This window comes from Cyprinus carpio, chromosome B20 (genome assembly GCF_018340385.1).
Source record: "Cyprinus carpio isolate SPL01 chromosome B20, ASM1834038v1, whole genome shotgun sequence".
NCBI lineage: Eukaryota > Metazoa > Chordata > Actinopteri > Cypriniformes > Cyprinidae > Cyprinus > Cyprinus carpio.
In genome coordinates, this window is record NC_056616.1 from 16,515,975 (window position 1) to 16,540,544 (window position 24,570).

The following is a 24,570-nucleotide window of genomic DNA, read 5'->3' on the forward strand; positions in this document are numbered from 1 at the left end:
AGCATGTCAAACATACGGCCAGCATGACCATGTTGCTATTACCACATCATGTATACATGCTAATGTGAACCATAGATGAACCCTGACTCAACACCCCTATGACCCTGAAAGGGGAATGTGTGTAACCTTTTCAATGAGTGGTGGAGAATGGCTCAAATTAACCCATACACTCAAGAATCTCATACTCACCGTGTAGACGATCCACAAGATAATGACCATATGGATCTAATTTACTCCACGCGAGATGAACATTTTCTCTAAGGGAGGGGGTCTTAAACATCAGGCCTGTGGGCCATATTTGGCCTAAGAGGTATTTTCCAATGACCCCTCAAGTTTTAATAATCCAAAAGACTAACGAAACAGTCTATATCCTTGTATACATCGAAACAGTTATATTCGGCTGTACTGAATTAGATGGAAAACTAGATCACATCCAAGCGATGTGTTTGCAGAGAGGATGGCAAGTTCTGTTTGAAAGCTTCAGAGCAAATCACACAAAATTACACTTAAATTCTCATTATCGTCCAACTTTAAAAAGTCCAGATTTGATGAGATTATCTGGCAAAGAAATTGGAAAAACAAATTAGACACTTTACAATGTTTACAAATTCTTCATTTACTAATCATGCAGAAACTGCACATCCATCAGCTTTCTGAAGAGTTTCAAGGCAGACGTCTAAAATCTACTTGGAATAATTAAAAAAATTAGATTAAAATGAGTCAACTTCAGTTTGACTCATCGCTTCAATAAAAGCCTTGCTGTAGAATGTAATATTTAAAATATCCAGAAAAAAACAACAATTTACAAAACAGTTCATTTGTAAAATTTCAATTGAATTCAATTGAATAAATCATTGATCAATTAAACAGTAAAATATAAAATACTATGAAATATTATTAAAAATATTTTGTAATATATTTCTATTTTATTGCTTTTTAAAATGTAATTTATTCCTGTTATGGCAAAGCAGAATGTTCAGCAGCCATTTCCTGCTTAATATTTTTGTGGAACCATTTTTTTTTTTTTTTAAGGATTCTTTGATGAGGAGAAAATTCAAAAGAACAGCATTTAATTTAAATAGAAATATTTTGTAACAAAGACTCTACTGTCACTTTTATAAAACGAATGTGTTCCTGCTGAACAAAATTATTAACTTATTTTAAAAAAATGTTCTGCCCCCAAACTTTTTAATGGTAGTGTACATACCTTAAATTGCTCTAGTTTTTTACAGTGACTTGCAGATTCAATAAAGATCTACTAGAACTGATTATACACTATACAATGATTATATACTACGCTACATAATGGCTAAATACTATACTATTTTCAGACCACTAAAGACTGCTTGAAGGATCACATTTTTCAGCAAGAGATCGCCTGCTCAAATACAAGTAGAAGTTTAACAACCATATCCCACAGTGTTAACAGTAATGGTTTCTTTAGCAAAAAGCCGAGGTTTCAGGTTCCCGACTGAGAGAAGGATGGTTTCATGAAGAGAGAAGAGTGTCCCATACACTCTTCCCCATAAGGCTCTAATCTAATGGGTCTGGCGTCAGAGGGATGAGGCAAAGAGCTGCCAGATCCCACTTTATGAAGCCCCTGAAAGATTGTGGGATGAAGATGGTGGTCTAAGGGGATGATGTGACCCGTTGGTACCCACAACTCAACGGCACCGGCACCACAGAGTCTCCTCTGGTGTTTCCATTCCCGTCTTATCAAATCCCCCCACACGTCCTATTTCACAAGTCTGACGAGTCTGCAATTAGTCAGACACATGCTACTTTGTCTAAAACCAGCTCTTAGAAATGCTTATCAAACACAACTAATCTCATACAAAAACATTTGTCATTTTCAGAGGAAACTAACAAGGATGACTTCATCATTTAGATTTCACGATAACAGATTTAGGGGTGGATAATGTCGGAATGAAAGTTTATCGAGGACGCCTTCATGTATTTTCAGGACACCTTCCAACTGCAAAACAGAAGGAGAACAAAGATACCAAGAGCTGTGCCATCAGACATCACTCTGGTTATTGCTATCAATTCAACCCACCTGCTGGTGGAAACCCCTCAAGAGTGCCCTTCCAGGAGCCTCGGCTCTAATCCAATCCGTCCTGTCCAGAATTCAGGTCTGACCCGAGGGTGAACCAATTTCAAAATCTGTCACAGAGCCCTGTATGAGCTGATTAACCCCCTTGCCTATTTAATTGCCTTTCCGCTGCTTGCTAATTTCATTAAAGCGATCTCAGCTTTAGGGCCGCTTCTTCTGGAAAAGGGACAGTGGCCGATAACACAAGCACCGGCCTAACTTGCTATAAAATTAGCTTTAGTGTTTACTGACGCCCAGTACAACCACTAGTCAACACCTAAACATGAGCACAGGGCCAAGGAGTGGGGGTGAGGCTGGTGCTCAACACAAACAATATTTGTTTTGCCACTCTGTCAACTGGCAAAACTTCGCAGAAGTGACAGTGATTACTGCACCTTAAAAACAGGGCAGAGTTGCACAAATAAATTACGCAATCACAGTTTACAAGGGCATGAGCTCAGATCTGAAATGTGATATAATTACAAAGTAAGGTGTAATTCACTTGAAATTAAAATTCTGTCATCATTTACTCACCCTGATTATGTTTTGAATAACTTTCTAGTGGGGGAACACAAAAGATATTTTGATGGATCTTTCAACTGTTTTAGTCCATACAATGAGTCAGTGTGGTTCTAAACAACAATATGTGAACTCTACCTTTAAAGGGATAGTTCACCCAAAAATTTAAGTTTTGTCATTAATTACTCACCCTCATGTCGTTCCAAACCCGCAAGACCTTTCGTTCATCTTCGGAACACAAATTAAGATATTTTTGATGAAATCCGAGAGCTTTCTGACCCTGCATAGACAGCAACTGAAACATTTTAAGGACCAAAAAGGGAGTAAGGACATCATTAAAATAGTCCATGTGACATCAGTGGTTCAACCTTAATGTTATGAAGCACACTTTGCGCACAAAAAGTATTCTTGTAGCTTCATAACATTACAGTTGAACCACTGATGTCACATGGACTATTTTAATGATGTCTTTACTATCTTTCTGGGCCTTGAACACGTCAGTTTTGTTGTTGTCTATGGAGGTTCAGAAAGCTCTTGAATTTCATCAAAAATATCTTAATTTGTGTTCTGAAGATGAATGAAGGTCTTACGGGTTTGGAACGACATGAGGGTGAGTAATTAATGACAGAATTTAAATTTTTGGATGAACTATCCCTTTAGACTTTTAAAAAAGTGCTAAATACAATGTTCAAGACAAAAAAGCCACAGGCCTGCTGCTGATGGAATGGATTCAGATAATTAGGATATTCCATCTAAAGCCATCTTTTTGTAGTTAAAAATCAAATGAAATGTGACACATTTGCCACACACAATGTTTATAGAGTCTTGCATCAGTCCAGTGACCACAGATATTGCTGGGACGGGAGGTAAATGAGGGAGACTGTCATTAAGCTGTCGTATATCGATTATACTCACCAGATCCTGCCTGGGATCTGAGCACTAACCAAAACACAAAAGCAAAGGGGTGAAAGATGTGACCACATTTTGAATTTCACACAAAAGGGAGAGGCAAAACAGACTAAAACCAAGCAAAATGCTCCCTCTGTAGGCCAGAATGTGTCCTGCATCAGGGAAGCAAATCGTTTCACGAAAGGTCGACATCATGACTTCTGCAGCCTTTGACCTGCAAAAGCAAAATAAGCGGTGGTCTTGAGAACAAATTGCACAGTGGAGCTCATGGGAAATCAGGGTTCGAGTCTGTTCCTGGCCATATTCCCATAATGTGTCCTACTACAAGCAAATAAATGTAGCTTCAGACCAAAAGAAAAACCGTAGAAGTATAGTAATTAGTAAGTAGTAGTACGTAAAAGAATAATTAGATTAAAATGTAACACTATTCTATTCAATGTTTGATACATTAGCGTGATTATACTCTTTTTTTTTTTTTTTAAACAATATACATATTACTTTCTAATATACAAACATGGATAATATTTCCAAACACCTTGGTGAAGTCTAGCTGTTTTTCACAGTCAGAAAGGCGGGGCAAGGGAGCAGATCACAAACAATTATGCAGTCACTGTTGTTTGGGCCCCAAATCAAAAAGGCCAGGAATATTTCCGGCCATTTTGCTGGAGTGCAGAGATTCTTTGAAAGAACAGGAAGGGAAAGCAGAGTTTCCCACAGGCTGTCTGTGAGCTGAGCTCTGCAGCATTCTCACTCTCTCTCCCTCAAAACAACAGCTCAAAGCAGCAGTCGCATTACAATAATGTGCAGACCTATTGTAAGAGAAAGCCTGTCCTCCTGTGGCCTGCCCCCCAATTAGTGTGGCACGAAAGGTACAGCAGTTAGTACACGAACACTTTCATGTGTGCAAACCATTCGATGGGCGGCCACACCAATGTTGACAGCCCCCCCAAAAAATGCATCAGGTTAAATCTTGCTAAATGTGTGTGTGATACAGTAAACACAGTAAATGTTTTTGCACTATGAAAAGGGCAGAGTTGAACATGTTCACATTTGTTTAATGGTTGTCTCATATATAAATGTATCCATAACTCTATAACTAAGATAGAAATAAAAATATATAAACTTCTACTATTCCTATTCTTAATTAAATATATGAAATGATAATCTAATCGTCCTAACTTTTATTTGATTTTATTATACAACTCAAAAATATATGTAATGATATAATTCATGCAATCAAGTGTTTTCAATCTTTATCATCATCAAATCCTTAAAACTCAAATCCTAAAATTTAAAAGGCATTTCTATAGTTTCTTGTAAACACCCAACGTACACTTTGAAAAATTAATAAATATGCCTAAAGTATGTGTCTATTATATTTCTTTCTATTCATTATAATGCTATACTGTTATAGTACTGTATTTATTTATTCACTCATATTTTTCTCATTTATTTTAATCTGATGTTTATTCATTTACTTTAAGCTCATTTTCAATTATTTGTGACCCCCCCCATTTATGAACACCTGATCTATATAACTTATTTATATGTAATTTTTTTTATGTGCATCTTAAGTTACAGATTTACAAATACAGCCACGATCTGATTTTGATATATATTAAAAGTTTTTTCCCCACTAACAAGGATAACACATTAACATTTATATATATATATATATATATATATATTATCCTATGTATTACCCTATGATTATTTAATTGTCCAACACAGTATCCAGTTGTAGCTCATAAATCCTCCATCAGCCTCTATATGTAGATGTAGGCTTTCAATTGCATGAGCCAGTGGTGGGACCACCAGCATACTTCAATGACTCTTACCCAGTCTTGTGTCATTTCCTTCCCTGGGTACAGTATGACTCTGAGAAAATGGGAAAAGTGAGCTCTGAAACACCTTAAGCCTGTGAATGAACATTCACAGTGATACACACACATAAACATTCAAAGCACTTACCTAACGCTGTTCAAAAACAATGTCCAATAGTCCAACTTCCTTGCTTTGTCCCCCCTCCCAACTTCACAAGCACTCCCAGACCTCTTTCTCTTCCCCAGTCTGCTCCCAGCAATTACACTGGAACGCGCACACAAACACACGCCTACGCGCAAATCACACAACCGGCTGATGCAAAAATCAGTGTTATCTGCAAATGAAGTCTTAAGTATCGCTTGGCACTACTCCTATCGCACTGCCATGCTATACATGTGACAAATGGCTGTGCATTGGTGCCAAAACAGTGACCGTGACTGAGGTGCACCGGCCCTCAGACATGGCCTATTCCATGACCTCCAGCACTCTCCCATGGGTCTCCATCTCGTTTTTTTTCTTTGATTGAAATGCACTTTGGCCCCAGAGCACAGCGGTGCCATGGTGTCCCTCAGGGCCTGAAGGCTTGCCATAAGGAGCTGAGACACAGTTCTCTAGTTTGTGTTTGGTCTAAAGGAGGGAGTTGTCGCTTCTGAGGGCATTATAAATTTCAATAAAATTTAGACTTCCTCTCGAGACATTCGAAACCTTTATGAACAAACCAATGAACGTGAGAAAGTCCTTTGTCTTAAATAAAAATGTCTTTGCAAGGACAATAGCCGGATACAAATGTCTTGGAAAAATGAAGTACCTCTCGACCGCTTTTACACACGAGCAAACATAAACAAACACGCATGCACGCACGCTATCTCCCACCCAGGATTTCACCTACCTGGGATCCTTATGAAGGACCAGCCGTGTCTTTGCTGCAGGGCCATGATGCCCCCTGAGCTCTGAGGGAGGAAGGCCTGAGAACGTTGAGCCCAGGCACAAGCCAGCTCGGGGGATCCGTACAGGAAGCACTGCTTGGCAATGAGACTCCCTCCATCTCGTATTAACCTCCATTCATACTCAGCGCTGCGATCCACACAGTAGCGTTCCATGGGAACTGAAGTCACCTAGGGAAAGAAGAAAATCCCTTAGTCAACACCTCCGAGGCTGTTTACACTATCAAAGTGTCTTTCCTTCAGATAATTGCCATCTTTTCCCCTATTCAGTCTTTTTATCGCTAAGAAACACCAAACAAATTGGAGCTTAAGGGGGGAGAACAATCATTTCCAGTTGTCGAACTTGCACACACACAACCCTGTCTTTCTGACATTTTGTCCGAACCCCGCCGCTCTGGCAGGAAAGCGTGGCAGAGGTCAGCGGTGCTAACAGCGCTAACAGGCCTTTGAGTAACAGATGACCATTTCCTGTAGTGATTCACACCGCTCACAACCCCTTCCACTGGCCATTTCTTTTCTCTCCCTCTCGCTTTATCCCTCTTTCAGCTTTATGAAGAATTTTATGGCGTGCTGACAAGCGGATGATATTATCTTCCTTTCATTCTTATCTCTGATGAAAAACAGCTCAGCTTTGGCCAGGCTTCCAGTTTTGTAGCGAACAGCTGACCAATAGGAGCGCGAACACGCAGATGTGGCCATAAAAAGCCAACAGGGTCAAGAGTCCCTCATGAATAAAGAGAAAAAAGGCGACTAATCTATCTTATCACTTTCCCACAGTGCCAATATGCCCCTGGTGCCTAGGGGCCAGTGCCAATGCGGTGCCAGTTCTCACATCGCACCCATGAGGCCAGACACAATCCCGACTCTCTGGGCTGGGAGAACACAGAGATAGCCTCACATTAGCCAAGTTAACAGCAGATGTTGGAGGGAAAAGAACAGTTTCTCATACACGACTGAACCATTAACGTTGTGGATATGATTCAGTACAACCCCACTGGTCACGTATAAAAGATTAATATCTTGACTAGCTTAAGTAGGAAGTTTTCCTGGCTCACCGTCTTTTGCTGGATCTGAAACAACCTTCCTATCTACCAATCAGATTTTTTAGATTAGGTTTAGGGTTACGGTTAGGCTTACAGGCTTGAAAAAGATTCTGATCAAACTGGCATTTGATAAAAGATCAAATCATCTCAGGTTTAAAAGGTGGGTCATTGTTAGGGTTAGAAAAAGAGCAAACTTGGAGTTTCAAACTGGGAAAACAAGATAGAAAACTGAGTGAATAAAACAAAATTATAATATTATAATTAAATAAGCAGACTAAGAATATAGAATAATTAAAACATTATTAGTTCTATAAAATACTATAAAATATATTTAAATAATTATTTCATTACATTACATGTAATTATAAGACAAATAAGTTCACATAAGAAGGACATTACTATTTATATAAATAATAATTACTTTACTATAAAATCTAATAAAAATATGTAAACACAAATTATAATATTATTGTATAAATAAAATTATAATTACAAAAAAATAATAATAAGAAGAAGAAGATAAAGATAGTAGTAAGACTAAGGATAATGAATATGTAATTGTTTTGAGATTTTCTTTTTCAATCTAAAAAGATCTGAAACCCACTCAGATAGTTTGGCTAGAATTTTTTGATAGGAATGTTGATCTTGAAGCAAATAATGAGCAAATAATGCTGTCAGTCTCAACTATCATGTTTCCTTTAGTACCAAACATGTGAATTCACAATATCTCGATAATATCCCTAAGTTTGCAAGTATCCCAAATTGCGGTGTGGTTTTTGATGGGCTGTGTATTCACAGCCAGAGAAGCAGCCCTTAACCAAGACCTCTGATTTCTCACTGGTGGGCTTGTGTTGTTTGGTTACTCTCCACCGAGGTCATGATCAGCTGAGCAGAAGATCTGTCAGGGGGTCAAACAGGATAAATAAACCAGGCTTGTACTGAGGGCCACACAGAGAACAAGTCTTTCATTTTGGATAACTAGTTTGTTTCTGAGACAGCGGGATATCCCTGTCAGCATCTGACCACCCTCAGCAGAATTTTGCCAAACCGTTACTGGATACTGAAACAGAGTTACTACATATAGAAATCTGGATTTATTTCATTCGCTAAACTGAGTGAAAATTTTGGCAAGCAATATGGTCAACTTAGATGTTTTTGGAGGGAAAGGCTGTGTGTTTCTCACCCTGGGTGTGACGGTGAGTAAAAACTTGGGTGGTTGGGTAGCCTGGCACGGTCTGAAGGTTTGAGTGGATGAGAGTCTGCTGTGGATGACCACATCAGTGTGACAGATCAGCGAAGACCCTGTGGACGTGAACACCAAGTCCTGCAGGAAAGAAAAAAAGAAAGTCAGTATAGCATATTACACCCTACTAAATCACATACTGTCAAAATGTCAACACGTGAGGATGGCCATTTTTCTGCACGAAGTGTGAATTTGTCAAATAGGATTACATGGGCCTGCAGCACCTCCTAGTGATCTCACTACTCTCTACAACGAGTTCCTCCTAATCTAATGTAAACCCAACTCCCATCTCATGGGCTCCATTTGTCACGAGTCAAGGGGTCACACTGAGCAGAAATGATACTCTAAATGAGACCACATTGGTAACAGACGTCCAGACGGGGTCACGGTCAAAACTACAGCTCTAATGACCCACATGAATCATAAAGACCAGCCTATATATCTGCCTGTTTCCTGTCTGCATCCACTAAACTGACAAGAATAAACAGACATGTCAACTTCATTTAGACGAGGCTGTGAGCTAATGATGGATGATGTGTGAAAGACATGTGATGAGAGAGAAAGAAAGAAAAGAGAGAAAGTGAGAAAAAAATGAGAGTGAAAATTTAAGAAAAAAATAAATAAAATCCAAGAAAAAAGGAGTGAGAAAGAAAGGAAATTAAAAAAAAAATGCAAGCAAAACAACAGCAATAACTAAAAGAAAAAAGGAATGGAAAAAGAGGGCAGAAATTAAAGAATGGAAGAGTGCAAAAAACAAAAAAAGCACAGAGTAACAAAAATAAAGTCAAGATGGAACAATAGGGGATAAAAAACAAGCATGAGTGAAAAAAATGCAAAAAGGTAAGAAAAAAACAAATTACTAAATGGCAGGTAAGCAAAAATGAAAGAACAAAAAGAGGGAGAATGAAAGAACAATTAAACAACAACAAAATGAAAGGACAAAAAAGCCAAGAAAAATTAATAATTTAAAAAAAATTAAAAGAAAGAATAATAAGCAAGCCAAAAATCAATACAAGAATGAAAAACAAAAATGAAAAACAGAGAAAGAAAGAAAGATCAACAGAGAAAGTGAGAAAGAAAGAAAAGTTTAAAAAAGCAAAAGCAAGCAAAACGACAGCAATAACTAAAAGAATGAAGGAATGGAAAAAGGGAGCAGAAATGAAAGAATGGAAGAGTGCAGGAAAAAAATGAACAGAGGAATAAAAATAAAGTCAAGAAAAATAGGGGAAAAAATAAAAGAAGCAAAAAGTAAGTACAAGTAAAACAAAATGCTAAAAAGCAAGAAAATTTAAAATCATAAATAAAAAAAGCAGAAATAAATTAATAAATGACAGGAAAGCAAAAATGAAAGAACAAATAAACAGCAATAATAAAATAAAAGAAATAAAGAAATAAAGAAAGAAAGAAAGAAAGAAAGAAACAAAGAAAGAAACAAAGAAAGAAAAAAAGGAAAATTGGGTTAAAATTTAAATGACAGCAATAACTAAAAGAATGAAGGAATGGAAAAAGAGCATAAATGAAAGAATAGAAGAGTGCAGGAAAGAATAAAAAAACAGAAATATAGTCAAGACGAAACAATTGGAAAAAAAGAGGGAGTGTGAAAGAACAAATAAACAGCGATAATAAAATAAAAGAACATAAAAGCCCCCTCAAAAAAGAATAAATGAACCAACAAAAGAAAAAAGAAAAAGCAAGCAAGAAAGGAAAATAGGAAAAACAAAATACGAAAGAGAAAGAAGAAAAGCAAAAGAATGAAAGAATGAAAATGGACAAAGATGATTACAAAGAAAGAAAGAAAGAAATGTGCTGTAGGGCAGTGTCAGCAGGAGTGCTAGTGTCTCGTTTCATAAAGCACAGGCTTGAAACTCTAGCCAGGACGTCAGTGAGAGTGACCGTACAAACACAGATGAGGCATCAAGACGATCCAGCATCCAGAGCCATCCAGATCCACAAACACAACAACACACAGATCGGCTACATCTGCACAGAGAGGAGGATCCCTCGGTTCACATTCAGCTCTGGACTTGAGCAATACGTGATTACTCACAAATCACACACTGCCAGCTTAAATTTAGACTGGGAATCAGTTTTGCAGAGTATCTTGGTTTACAACTCAAAATCGCAATATGTTGCAATGTTTGGAGAAAACTGAACTGCTCCAAATTGTGTCGGGGGGAGATCTGAAATAGTTGAGAAAGGCAGGTGCTTTCACTTTTGTCACTAGTTTGTATAGTTTAAGGTTCTTTACAAGTCTAACTGCAGGCCTCTGAGTGCTCGATATGGGCCAGTCCACACGGGGAGCTGACTGTTGTGGTGTCGTGTTCCTCATCCATGCCCCAGTGGAGCTAGGAGACGCTTGTGTGGTATAAAAACCGTAGTGGGAAGTGGATAATATTACACTTTAGTCAGCACCTTCTGAACACAGCTTTCCCTGACCGTAGCCTGAACGCACGCCAGCGTGCCAAACTGCAGGTTAACCCTTGATGCTGTTTGGCCTCCAGGGGACGACACTGTAGCTTCTGGACTGGGACATCCAGCATCACTTCCTCTATGGTCTTTACTTTCCCCGCTAATCAGTTTGGACCTTAGATATTCCCATCAGCATTTGATATACAGCAACACTGGAGAGTTTCGTGGGAGAGCAGAAATAGGTTTCCACAACGAAATACGAGCCTTTGCCGCCAATGAAAGATGAGGGTCATTTAATCTGGTTCGGTGGGGTAACCCAAAGCAAGAGTAGATCTGTGCACTTATACATGAACTCCATAACGGTGGATGCAAGAAATATGATGAGAAAAAATATGCCAAAATTTGTGCAATCAAATCTTTGGAAGATTTTCAGTTTTGTTCAAGCATGCTAACTAGACATCTAGAAGCAAGTCTGTTCCACCGTGTCTTTTGAGTTATGCCTGAGAAATAACCAGTACTTATTATTTTTGAATGTACCTTTCAATGAGATCATATGCCAATAATGAGAAGTCTAAGGGAGGTTCACACAGATCAAACAAATGGAGGTCTATCATCTTAGGTTGAAGGGCTGTTGAATAGTCGTGGACAAAGTGTGGCCTTCAAAAGGTCTGAGAACCACTAACAAATGGGGATTTAGGCAACTAGTAAATATACTGTCATATGACAAATCAAGAAAAAGAACGACAGAGCTCACCTGTAGAATAGGACTCCTGTGGACATTCGGGTAAGATGTTGGCCGGTTAAGCCACAGGATGAGATCTCTGTGTGAAAGAAACAGCTTGCCTAACCGGGCTCTCCCTTTAGCCTCGTTCTCCTGCACCTCTTCATCCCACATACGGCTGTGGTGGAGCCGGTGGGCCGATTTGAAGGACAGATATAGGGCTAACCACCTGAGAAAAGAGGAGATTTTATAATCTAAACAGCTCTTAAGTTGCTTTTGCTTGCCATAGGAAACAATGAATATGCTGAAATACACCCAAATCTCACCTTAATGCACTCAGTTATGCATCTCAAGTGTGGCAATAATTCGATTCTTATTGATATATTAAGTGAACTGTCTTACCTCACTAGAGTCCCCTGAAGCATGATGTTGGACATCTCAGCAGGAGACACATCGATGAAACGCAGGAAAGAATAGCTGCTGCCTTCATCGACAGCTGTATCAGTTGAGCACATGATCAGAAATTAGAAACGTTTACAAAATCAAAATATAATTGTTGAATAAGAGACTTACTTTTTCGGTGAAACAAGGACTGTTGAATGTGTTGAGCAGAGAACGGAGAGAGCAAAGTCTGCTTCAGCCTGAGAAGTGAGAGAATAAATAAAACAATGATTTAAAAAAAAAAAATGTTGTATAACATTTTGATGGAATCAACAATGCCACACCACTGGTTAAGCATCACCCTAAAGGTTTGTTCACAAAGAACTGTAACAAGAACTATAAATAACTATATAAAAGAACTATATAAAAAAAACAGTCAAATCCATTCATACCTATGGTAAAGATGATCAAAGTAGACTGTGAAAATAAATCTTCATTGGAATAACAATTTGAAATGGAGGGGAAAATCTCATTATGAAATAAATGTTTTTATCTAATACACATTGGCCACAATTAATCATACCTTTTTATTCAATACTTTTTGCAACCTCCTTTAAACAAGATATCAGCTCTGAGTCTTCACCTGTAATGCCTGATGAGATTGGAAAACACCTGACAAGAGATCAGAGACCATTCCTTCATACAGAATCTCTCCAGACCCATGTTAGTGCTTCTCCTCTTCAGTTCACCCCATTCATTTTCTATTGGGTTCAGGTAAGGGAACTGGGTTTGCCATGGCAGAAGCCCATTTTTGTTTTGATTTTGATGTTTTTTTGAATCATTGTCCTGATGGAAGATCCGACCACGGCCCATTATAAAATTTCTAGCAGGGACCGCTACAGAATTAGAGCGGTTAACGTTATAGTTATCATCCTTGGTGTGAACAGGCCTTAAAGAAGGTACAGTAAACCTGGGAGCTACATTCAGATCAACTCACTTGGTCTTTCCATTGTCAGACGTGTGGAGGATGGCATGTCGGAACAGAAATTTGGACATGATGAAGGGCTTCAGGGACATGTGGAAAGGCGAACGAATCTCCTGACGCTCAAATAAGTCTGGGTGGTTACAAACTTTTAAAGTTGAGAAAAACATGTTTTAAATACAGCAACTCTTCACTATATACACAGTGAGAGTTTAAAAGGTCACCCTGTTGTGGTTTCAAACCAAATTTTCATTTTTGGGTGACTATCCCTTTAAAGCTGTCAAACCCGGCCTCACCTTCCTGAACTGCATGACCAGGTTCATGAGGCTGCTGGTGGTGCTGTGGGCCTGCTGGGCCGTGCCCATTGACGACTGCAGCAGGTCCTCGATGGAGATCTTGTTCTTTAGAGCCTGGTAGAGCAGCCGCTGTCTGCTGGTCAGCTGGCAGTACGTCAGGATTTCAATCTGAGATGCATAAATAAATATTAGACACATAGACATTTTAGGTATGAAACCATAATTTAGACTGAGAGGCTATAAGACATTACCTTGTCAGAGAGCTCGTTCTCCACATCCTTCTTTATTCTGCGCAGCATAAAGGGTTTTAGGATCATGTGCAGTCTGGAAAGTTGGTCTGAAAGGGTAAACCACGGTAAATCATGTCAAGTGACAGAAGAACATGAGCAAAACACGAAGGCTTTGCTTGCTCAGTGTGAGTGCTGCAGTTTTAATATTACATGTTATTAAATTATATTGTGGCTGAAATCCCAAATAATATAGAATAAATTAATTATGTTGGCTTTCTCAAACTGTTCTTTGATTTGAACTCCTCAGTAGCAAAACCTAACAACTAGCTGAGGACAGGCTTGCTAAACTCTAAAACATACAAGCAAAGCCTAACAACATACTAAAATATGCTAGCAAAATGATGATAGACTAGATGAAGAACAGATGAGGATGACTTTTAAAACTACTTCAAACTGAAAACCTTTAAACTTTAAGCATTTTAATCTACTTCAGACTTTCTATCCTGTCTTTCCCACATCAACATCCATATTTGTCTTGACAAACTTTTTTTAAATAATTTATTTGACTACATTGTTCCACCCTAACACATATTGTATCCTACTTGGAGATCAAATGAGCAGTAAACAACAACTTAAAAGAAATAAACGCAAGGGTTGACTGACTTTCATCAATAGCAGATTTGTTTTCAGCATGACTCTCGATGTCCTTGGAGAACCACTCGTTGAACTCCTCATGAGAGTCAAATAAAGTCGGCATGATGAAATGAAGCAGGGCCCATAACTGAGAGGAAGAACAACAACGTCAGGTTTTTCACTCGCACACGTGGACTCTCAAACAAGGTCTCGCATGATTACACTCACTTCTGCCATTGTGTTCTGGATTGGCGTCCCTGTTAGCAGAAGGCGGTTCCTGCACTGGAACTGAAGGAGAATCTTCCATCGGACACTGCCAAGAACACCCAGACACAGCTATTAAGACCTCCCAAGCAAGCAGCAAGCTGAGGTTAACGGAGGATACAAATCTCGACATGACATCAACTCTCAATACTGAACTCTGAATCCTATAGGTGTTTTCTTCAGAGCTCACTTCTCAGACTCGGTTGAGTCTTTCATTGATCATGGGGACTTTAGAGACTTAAGAGCTCATGAAAGCCACTCTGACTGCCTGTTGAGACTCTGATTGGGCAATAAATCATGTTCCACCACAACAGAAGCTGCTGGCACATGTGCTGTCATCTCCAGAGAGGCACAAACTCACACTCAGAGCTCGAGAGGCCCTCATTCTCTGAAGGGTTCCAGTCCAGACATAGTGTCACTGAATTGACTGTGAGGATGGGGACATGGAAAATCTGAAATGCACCCATACTGGAGACTCCCTGGACCATATGGAGCTTTTTATAAGTTCTTTTTCCTTTGTTGAAAGGTTCAACTTAGGATTCATATCAGTGAGACAACCAGACTTTGGAGCTATATTTGCAAGAAAATACAGTGATTAACTACCGATACTTTTTAAGATTTTTAAGTTTTATGCTTTAATGGGTAAAATTCTGTTTGTATATGGAACTGTATTAAAATTATATGTATTTTTAGTTTTTTTTATGCTTATTTCATTTTGTGTATTTTTTTAAGATTTGTTTGTATGTAATAATCCCATATGCTTTGCATTCAATCATCTTGTTATTCCAAAAATGATTTACATATAGTGCTACATGTATACAAATAGTGTATGTGTGTGTAAAGTAAACATTTGAAAAACTGCTATTTTAAATGTTAAAAGTACTAATCGAGTGCTTTTACCTGGTGCTGCTTTTCAGTGCCTGGGCCTCGTCCAGAACCATATACTGCCATTTCACCCTCTGGAAATACTTTACATCCTGTACTACCAGTTGATAACTGGTGATGACCACATGAAACGGTGCATTCTGGGTATACAGAGTTTTCTACAGAAGCCAAAAAAGGATTAAATATAGTTCAAGTAGTAGATTTCAATTTATCTTACATTTTAGAGCATAGATCTTCAACCCTGCTCCTGGGGACCCACTGTCCTGCAAAGTCCTGGCCTGTGACTTTTCAAGTGATCCTGAAGACCTTGATTCGCTGGTTCAGGTGTGTTTGAATAGGGTTGGAACTGAACTCTGCAGGACAGTGGGTCCCCAGGAGCAGGCTTGAAGACCTATGTTTCAGAGCAATATTCTTATAAAATGTTTACCTGGCTCCAACATTTTCTATTACCTTTATGATCCTGAGGATTCCCCCAGTATAGAGCAATATTCTTATGAAATGTTTACCTGGCTCCAAAATTTTCTAATAACTTTACGATCGTGAGGATTCCCCCAGTATGGTAACACCTGCAAGACAGAATGAGACAAAATTGCAATCATAAGAAATATTATTTAAAATTTGTCTTAGCCTGATGAATCGTAAAACTTAAAATAAAAAATAAAAACTTTAAAATATATGTATATACTTTCCATAATCTTAATTACAAGGTGTATTACATGAATTATTTAGGGCTCTACAAGAAGGATAGACTGATTCACCCAGAAAAGAATGAGAACGTGAAAGTATGTGTTTGAATTTATCATTATATTTCTATAAGTTCCAGTTATTACACAAATTAAAAATATAATAAATTACTTTTTGTATCTTGTTTTTAATATAAAGAAAACTAGTGTTTCATGAAAAACATATTTCCTTCTGACACACAAAAATATGTTGCTAAAAATAAATTGTGGCAGGGCCAGTAAAAACATTAGCAGGACAAGTATAAATCCAAACTACTGGCCTTACCAGGCCAACAGAAAGAAATAATTATTGCTCAGCCCTCCAATATTCCTAAAGTTTTTCTGGCTGGGATTTCAGACACAGATGATTTGTGAGATTTAGTCTGACTGGCGGGAAGTGAATATTTAGGTTGCTGATATTAGTGGAACACGCTATAAATGATACAACACTGCCCCCTAAGGATTTCAAAAATCAGATCAGAAGTGCAGTAATCTGTCATGCGTTTCCTTACAGCAAAAATATGCAAAGGCTAAGAAAAAACACATTTTCCATTGTTCTGAAAATAGACGTAGTTCAATGGGTTTATAAAACATTTGATAAGTGAGGGCCACTGAAAGAGAGAGCAGTAAAAAGGATTCCACGGCTGCAGGTGTTTCCCTGCACAGCTGTCACACTCACCTTGAATTTGGGGACAAAGCGTGAGAACTCCTGATGCCAGTTGTTGAGTGTTGAGGCTGGGGAGATGATCAAGAAGGGTCCCCAGATGTTTTCCCTCTGTCAGATAGAGCACACGAACACAAAATAAGCCAAACAGGTGCAGACAGCGGAGGGGGAAGGGGGTGGAGATGGTGGGAAAGAAAGAGAGAGGAGAGAGGGGTCAAAACAGGAAACAACTGAAGAACGAGGTAACATGCTACCATGGCTTCCTATGGGCCCACGGCGCTACACTTTCATATCAAATACCAAAACTCTGTATCCTCCTCTTTTCGCAAGCCCTGGAAGTCACGGAGAGCAGCGGAGACAGCTGGAGGGTTCACGCTGATGCCAAAAAACTGATTTGTCGTGTCAGGGGTTTGTTTGGGAGAAAAGAATATGATAGCACTGGAAAGCAGAATGGTCAAATGTTTTCTTTTAAAATGCTGGTGTCTTATTCCCAAAAAATAAACCTTTTCCAGATTTTTGACCTGAGAGCCTGGAGATTGGGAAATACAGTATCTTTCAAGTGAAATCAGTTGGCTTGAAGACAATATGGATGGAGAGAGCATATACATGTATTTGCTTTAAAATGCTCTGAGAAAACTAAAATTTAGATTTTTTTATTAGTAGTAGTAGTCGTAATAGTAGTATTACTATTTGTTATTTATGGAACTCTGTAAATGTATTAATAATACTAAAATAGTATTATGAAAAGTTAGAGTGAATGCCAAGATTTTCAGTGTCTGTTCCTCAAACAAAGCTGCTGCATGTCTTCAGAAAGCTTGGAACATCAGTCCTTACCTCGGCCAGATGAGCCAGTAAAGCGATACACTGAACCGTCTTTCCAAGCCCCATCTCATCTGCCAGAATGCCATTAATACCCTATAAGAGACATAAACCAAGGCTGATCAAAAAACACTGTAACAACAGTAATATTGTGAAATATAATTACAATTTAAATTAAACATTTTCTATTTTAATATACTTGATTCCTGTGATGGCATTGACAGTCTGCAATGTCACATGATCCTTCAGAAAACATTCTAATATGCTGATTTAGTCAAGAGACATTTCTTTTATATTATCAATGTTGAAAACACTCATGCTGCATAAACAATACATTTATGATGTATAATTTTTCAGGATTCTCTGATGATTAGAAAGTTCAAAAGAAAGCGTTTCCAACATTGTTAATGTGTTTACTGTCACCTTTGATCAATTTGATGCATCTTTGTTATCAATTCCTTTAATTAAAAAAAAAAAATACTACTGAGCCAAACTTTTGAATGCTTATGTATATAGAAATAAACATAAGAGAACATCAAAAATCACCTGTTCATAAAGATTGGCCAGCCAGTTCATGCCTTTGAGCTGGTAGCCTTTAAGTTTCCCATTGAAGATGGTGGGCTGGGGGATGTCTTCACCTGCTTGAATAGATGGGTTTGATAAACTGTAGCTCTCGCCGAAGCCAGAGCCAGACACGCTAGCCGCATGCAGAGAGGCACTGCGACTGTCCTTTGCTTCCTCATCAAACAACCTAGTCTATACAACAAAAAGAGGGACAATGTAATAATTTCCACCAGAGATTCATTCATATAGACATGTACGATGCAAATCAAATGTATAAAATACACTTACTCTGGCCTGGTGAATCTGGTATGCCTCTTTTGCATTTTTAAGGGCCTGAGACTTGTAATATTCACTATCTGCAAAAGGACAGCATGAAATTTGACTCAAAAATGCACATGATTTTTATACGCATTTTGATAAGATCTATCAAGGTGGGTAAGAAAAAGATCTTACCATAGTCTTCCTGGCCAACATTGACCATGACCCCTCCACCGATGTTGATCTGCCGTTGGGAGGTGTTGTCCTCAAGCTTGCGTAGGATGTCCTCCTGTGTGCCGTCTCCCCCAGCGTTCTGCTTCCCCCCCATGAAGTGAGCATACAGCTCTGTCTGGGTGATCAGGAAGTTAAGCTTCCTCTGCTGACGCTTAGCCTGATAGGACACACAGGAAGAACTGTCAGGAAAATGATTTAGGAAGTGATTCTCAGCTAAATATAATTTCTAGTGCATATTTATTGATACCTCCCGCATCTCCTCATCCAGTTTGCGTTGCTCAAGAGCCTCTTTCTCAGCACGTTTGCGGTGCTCCTTCTCCACCTTATCGTACTTCTTCCAGTAAAGCAGCATTTCTTTGGTGAGGCGGCGTGCTCGCGGCAAAGTCTCTTTGCAGTTCTTCTGCGCTTGGATCGCAGCCCTCCGGACTTCACGCATACACTGGTGGGCCAACTGGACAAGTGTACACATGCATTTTTAATACCAGATCTTCAGTGTTGTCTCAGAATATTGACTTGTGACATTCAAATGTTTAGGGTCAGTAAGATTTTTATTCTTTTATTCAGCAGGGATGCATTTAATTGATCAAAAGTGTTAGTAAAGACGTTTATAACGTTACAAAAGATTTCAAATAAATTATTTTTATACTTTATATATTTTATATATCTTATAAGTTTATATTCAATAAATAATACTGAAAAATATTTACATTTTTTCAAAAATATTAATTACAACAACTGTTTTCAACACTGATGATTAGAAATGTTTCTAGAGCACCAAATTAGCATACAAGAATGATTTTTGAAGGATCATGTGACACTGAAGACTGCTGATAATATGGCTTTGCCATCAAAATATAAAAATACAATTTCAAAATATTATTTTACTTTTTTTCCCAAATAAATGCAGCCTTGGTGAGCATGAGAGACTTCTTTCAAACCCCAGTGGTAGGTTATGTAAAAAAAAAAAAATCTCTTACCTTTCTGGCATTGGATAAAACAAAGTTCCTTGCTGAGACTTTCTGTTTAAACGCCTGAAATGAGACAATGAAAACATAGATTAAAGCGGGAACAGAAGAAATAGATATTGTGCATGTCACAAATCTCAATGGGATTCAAAGAAAAAAGATTGTACCTTTGGGATTTCTTTTTTGGCAATCGTGAGCCAGACCTTTCGTCTACGAGCATTGAGCTGCTCGATGGTTAAGTGCTTCTTTTTGATCATGGGAAGAGGTGCATCATGAGAAAACTTGGCAAAGGTTTTAGTAACGTGCGGCCGTCGCTCCATGGAGAACTCCTCTCCTCGTTTCTTCTTCTTTTTCATCTTTTTTAACTTGGCTATGAAAACAGAAGAAGGATGAGTATTCAAATGTGCAGAAAAAAGCTACTGTCATCCTCTTTTGTTCTGTAGGCTTACCCTTACATTTCTTCTCTTCCTTGATTTTCTTTTTCTTGAGGCCCAGTAGGTGGCGCTGCTGCTCGTAGAATGGGTCGTGAGTGGACAGGAGGCCTGTGCTGTAGTGTTGATAGTTCTGCAGCTGTGAACACAAACACACATTACCAACTGTTTCCATGAAGCTATTAATGCAGGACTCAGACTCAGCAAGCGTGTGGTACCTCTCTGTCAGAGTGGAACTTGCTCTGGTGGAGTTTGGTGAACTTGTGCAGGCGCAGCATGTCCTGGAGCTCTTCTCGTGACATTGTGAAGTCAGAATCATCCGAGTCGCTATCGGAATCTGTGGTTTCATCACTCAGCAGGATGCCCTGAAATTCACAAACAATCTCCTAAACATCAGAATGCTTAGACACAGATATATAGGACAGGCACAACTGACAACGAAAGACTTTTTTTGCCAGTTCGAATAGTAGTATGGAAACCTGTTTCCTCTTCAGAGCAAAAACAACTGTAATTTCGTATCTTATTACTGCAGTTTATTTGCATTTTGTCATAACTGCAACAATTCTTTCTCCATGTCCTCTTAGAGTACATATCTCAATATTGTGAGTGTACTTCTTTTAATTGCGACTTTACTCTCACTAGTACTGTCACAATTTTGACTTTTCATATCACAACTGTGACTATATTTCTTGTAACTGTTAGTTTATATTTTGCAAAGTGCCTTTATTTACTTATATATTATATATATTATATCGCAATTACTGGTTTTATTTTTTACTCTCGAGGCAGAAACAGGTTTCTTTAAAGCAGGGATTGGATTTAGATAAAGCTTTTCGCAGAATTACTGTAGTGTTGTATCTATACATTACCTTTAGCCATTTCCTGCTTTTCTTCAGTTTTGAGAAGTTATACAGACTGGCCTTGTCAGCTTTGTATTCTGAGGATGACAGTTTGGGGTGAAGAGTACTTTTGAAAAATATGTTTAAAATCATATACACAGTGGAATGACTAATGAAGGCCGCCATGTTGAAATCACATGACCAGCCAAATACTACTCGTTTTATCATAGTAATGAGACAAAATGAACTACATCCACAGCATTAGATGCCAGCAGAAGTCCAAGACATCTGGTCTGCGCAATATATACAGAAAATGACGTTCTTATGTTATATGTCATGGCTACTTTTTCTTTTATGTCTTGTACCTTGCAGCACAGCTCCATTGAGAGTGCCACACTCTGCCTCTCTATCTCTGCAGAAGTCCTTGCTCTCATTCTCAGGGTTGATGTGATCATTTTTCACTGCCAGCAGTGGGTTAGACGGGGCCAGAGAAGACCCCTCGCTCAAACCATCATCGCTGTCATCGCTGATATAGAGAAGCACACACAAACACAACCATAAACAAACCACCACAGACCTTACAACCGAGCCGCAATGCATTATTTCACATAATTAGCTTTTGGTTTTTGGAATTATGGGGAATGGAGAAACATTAAAAAAAAAGGGTTTTGTAAAGCCATGGTAGTCGTGCAGTGACTCAAAAGACAAAAGACCAAAAAGGACCTGTATGCCTTTGAGTATTACACAACAGATTACCTGGAAATGTTCTGGTTAAACACCGCAGCAGTCTGCTTTAAAAACGTGTCTAGACGGAGGGATCGCTCAAGGTACTGCAGGTGAAGTGGTTTGGCCAACTTTGAGCATGTGGCGTCTCCCACGCCATCCTGCTCTGAGGCCATAGGTAGAGATTAAGAGCCTGAAAGGGCGATCACTGCAAATACAATATGGAAAGTGTTTGTGGGTTAACTCTAAATGAGATTATGAAGATCATCTGAATGCTTTGAATCGAGGTCATAAAACTGTGGTTAAAGAACAGTACCGTACCTTTGGAGAGCGAAACTTCATTTCACAATTTCAACATTGAGTGTCCCAGAAATGATTAATCTGAAACAGAGAAGGATGTGATATTGAATTATTTACTGCTTTTCCTTATGAACCTTTCTGCTCTTATATAAACAATCACTGTAAGATTTATTGCACATTTAGAATAAGAATATTGCATATGAATAAATATTCAGAACTTAATGACAATAACAAATTGCAAATAAAAATGAGAAATAAATTAAAAAATACACATGACATAATGGCAGTAGCTGGATGATAATGAAGTGGATTGAGATTAACACAGCTGACAGGTTTATTGAGAGCACACTGAGATGTAATACTGAATTTGTTTCATTGTTGTAGATGGATGTGCCCTCTGTAGGGCAACAGAGGTGCTAATCAACCTGATAAAGGTTCACAATCAGCTGGACACAAACTTGTGAATGCATTTGCCTGAACTTATATTTGGACTTTTTAGATTTGCATCTGTTCAAAGATTTCAAGAAAAGTAGTTTTTTTCTTATTAAAGTAAAAAAAGAAAAAATATGTTTTTGGAAGAAGTCTCTTATGCAAACCAAGGTTGCATTTATTTGATCAAAAGTACAGAAATACTGTGAAATGTTATTACAATTTTAAATAAAAAATGTTTTTTATTTAATAGATTTTACAATGTAATTTATTCCTGTGATGGCAAAGCTGAATTTTCAGAATCATAACTCCAATCTTCAGTGTCACATGATTCTTCGGAAATCATTCTAATATGCTGATTTCCTGCTCAAGATACATTTATCATTATAATTATTAAAAACAGTTGTGCTTCTTAGTATTTTTGTGTAAAATGAGATGCACTTTGTAACAGGACTTTACTGTTACTTTTAGTCACATTAATCATCCTTGCTTGATAAAACTAAAAAATCTTACAAGTATTACACAATTCAAGTATTACAGAAAAACAGACAAACGATTTACTTGACATTTTATCAAAAGATTTTTGTTCAAATCAAATGCTCACTAGAATGAGAATATCCACACCCTCCAAAAATACTTGTATTAATTAGTACCAAGTAGCAAATCATGTTTTTGTGGCATCAAGTGATTTCCTGGGGTCTTTAATGTTGAGAAAATGTAGCAACAATCTCGGTATGTCGACAATACAGAAAAAAAATCTGTTGCTACTTCTGTTTCATTGTGACAAAAAAAACAAAACAACAACAAACGAAAAGAATATATGCACATAACAATAATAAAATAGATAAATGGAAAACTAATTAACTATTATAAATGGAAAATAGGGTGAATGTCCTTTTCACACCCACTTTTTAAAACTACCGGTGACCCCTCAAAATATAAGTACTATTTATATAGCAATAGGCAATGTTTTATTAAAAATGCACCACTGGAAAAGGATTTATACTTGTTTGTAGTAATTCAACCCACTGCAAATCTAAAGCAAACATGATACTCCACCTCAAATAATAACACTGGTGCATTTGCACAGGTTTTTGAAAACATAAGCATCCCCACCACTAGTGTTTAGTGTCCCGTTTAACCATTTCCTGGATGCAATATAACAAACAGAGCAGTGGCTAGCCTATGAGTCACTCATTTTGGCAACTCATTTGGCTTTAATATCCGGAGAACTATTATTATACAATCACTAGACTCATGTGATACTGACAAATACTCGTCAGTTTTGTTTTCTTCATACGAGACAGCGCAATTTACAAACCTAACTATGTCTCTGTTGCAGCTGACGATACAGTCATACGAGCGTAACCTTTTATATAAAGAGGAAATATTAGCGGTGCAAGGTGTCTTAAGACTTATGAAATCCAGGAAAAAATACTGTCCACACAATATTACCGACAGGCTGTTTTTTTTTATCTCCGACTTAGCTTAGCTAGCACACTAAACTGGCTAGGTTTAGCTAAAGCTAAGCGTCTCAGCAGCCAGTTCTGCTTGTTCATCTAAATCCAGGGTTACTGTATATGTTGCTAGTTAGCAGCGCTGCAATGTAACGTAAACTTGAGCCACGACCACTAAAAACGATGAAGTTGTTACGTTAGCTGGCTGCTATTTGGAATGATAACCGTGCAGAGGTGACTTTTTTTTAGCATCATGGCAAGTTCATGATCATTTTGAATAATTGAAATGGGTTCTGTCTCTTTAAGGCCACCACCTCTTTGTCAATTGAAATGTAGGGAGATATGATTTAAAATGAATCGTAATGTTCCGTGGCCTTGTTCCACGTGAGGTCAAGCACCATCTGTCCCGTCTCATATCTCTATGCGCTGCGGGAGTCGAGGAGGCCAGCAGATCTGCGCTGCCCATATTCTAATTCTTTCTCCCTCCCGGCCATCTTCCCCCATTGCTCCCCCACCATGTTCCTCATAAACGCTAGCTCACCTTGTCCCCCGTGTGCGCCGTTTTTGCTCTGTCTCTGTTGCAGCCGACTCTCAGCTCTCTGTCTCCAAAATGGCGGTTGTGAGCGAGGAGAGAGACCGTGAGTCGGTAGCAGCAGAGAGGCGGCCACTTTCAGTAACTGAGAGAGCAGGGACACGGCGCCATGGCGAGGACAGAGTGGGGAACAGGCGTGCCAATCAATTATAGAGCGATGGCTGCAATCTTATAAGCATTTGGGGACGTATCACAATG

The 24,570-nt window shown here is 38.4% G+C and overlaps 1 protein-coding gene across 4 annotated transcripts in view; it reads right to left on the minus strand.

Moving 5' to 3' along the window:
- LOC109096297 (chromatin-remodeling ATPase INO80-like) overlaps positions 1-24,498 on the minus strand; it is a 39,200-nt gene extending 14,702 nt beyond the window's left edge. Inside the window, exons 1-27 of one of the 4 annotated variants that reach the window (XR_006157444.1) lie at positions 24,322-24,496; positions 21,916-21,975; positions 21,628-21,802; positions 21,237-21,397; positions 20,902-20,969; positions 20,251-20,397; positions 20,051-20,171; positions 19,769-19,971; positions 19,614-19,667; positions 18,884-19,087; positions 18,598-18,793; positions 18,433-18,500; positions 18,127-18,336; positions 17,596-17,676; positions 16,777-16,872; positions 15,882-15,941; positions 15,391-15,533; positions 14,455-14,539; positions 14,257-14,374; positions 13,615-13,700; positions 13,364-13,531; positions 13,083-13,216; positions 12,278-12,345; positions 12,107-12,209; positions 11,738-11,933; positions 8,515-8,655; positions 6,234-6,459 (exon numbers count right to left, since the gene is read on the minus strand). Coding sequence is in view for 1 of the 4 variants with exons in the window: in XM_042746252.1 (XP_042602186.1) it covers positions 6,234-6,459; positions 8,515-8,655; positions 11,738-11,933; positions 12,107-12,200; positions 12,278-12,345; positions 13,083-13,216; positions 13,364-13,531; positions 13,615-13,700; positions 14,257-14,374; positions 14,455-14,539; positions 15,391-15,533; positions 15,882-15,941; positions 16,777-16,872; positions 17,596-17,676; positions 18,127-18,336; positions 18,433-18,500; positions 18,598-18,793; positions 18,884-19,087; positions 19,614-19,667; positions 19,769-19,971; positions 20,051-20,171; positions 20,251-20,397; positions 20,902-20,969; positions 21,237-21,397; positions 21,628-21,770 (3,271 nt within the window). In the remaining 3 variants the exon portion in view is untranslated. Of the gene's footprint in view, positions 1-6,233; positions 6,460-8,514; positions 8,656-11,737; positions 11,934-12,106; positions 12,210-12,277; positions 12,346-13,082; positions 13,217-13,363; positions 13,532-13,614; positions 13,701-14,256; positions 14,375-14,454; positions 14,540-15,390; positions 15,534-15,881; positions 15,942-16,776; positions 16,873-17,595; positions 17,677-18,126; positions 18,337-18,432; positions 18,501-18,597; positions 18,794-18,883; positions 19,088-19,613; positions 19,668-19,768; positions 19,972-20,050; positions 20,172-20,250; positions 20,398-20,901; positions 20,970-21,236; positions 21,398-21,627; positions 21,803-21,915; positions 21,976-24,321 lie in introns of all 4 variants that reach the window. The other 3 variants (XR_006157445.1, XR_006157446.1, XM_042746252.1) reach the window with 3 other exon arrangements.
- Positions 24,499-24,570: the final 72 nt, after the last annotated feature.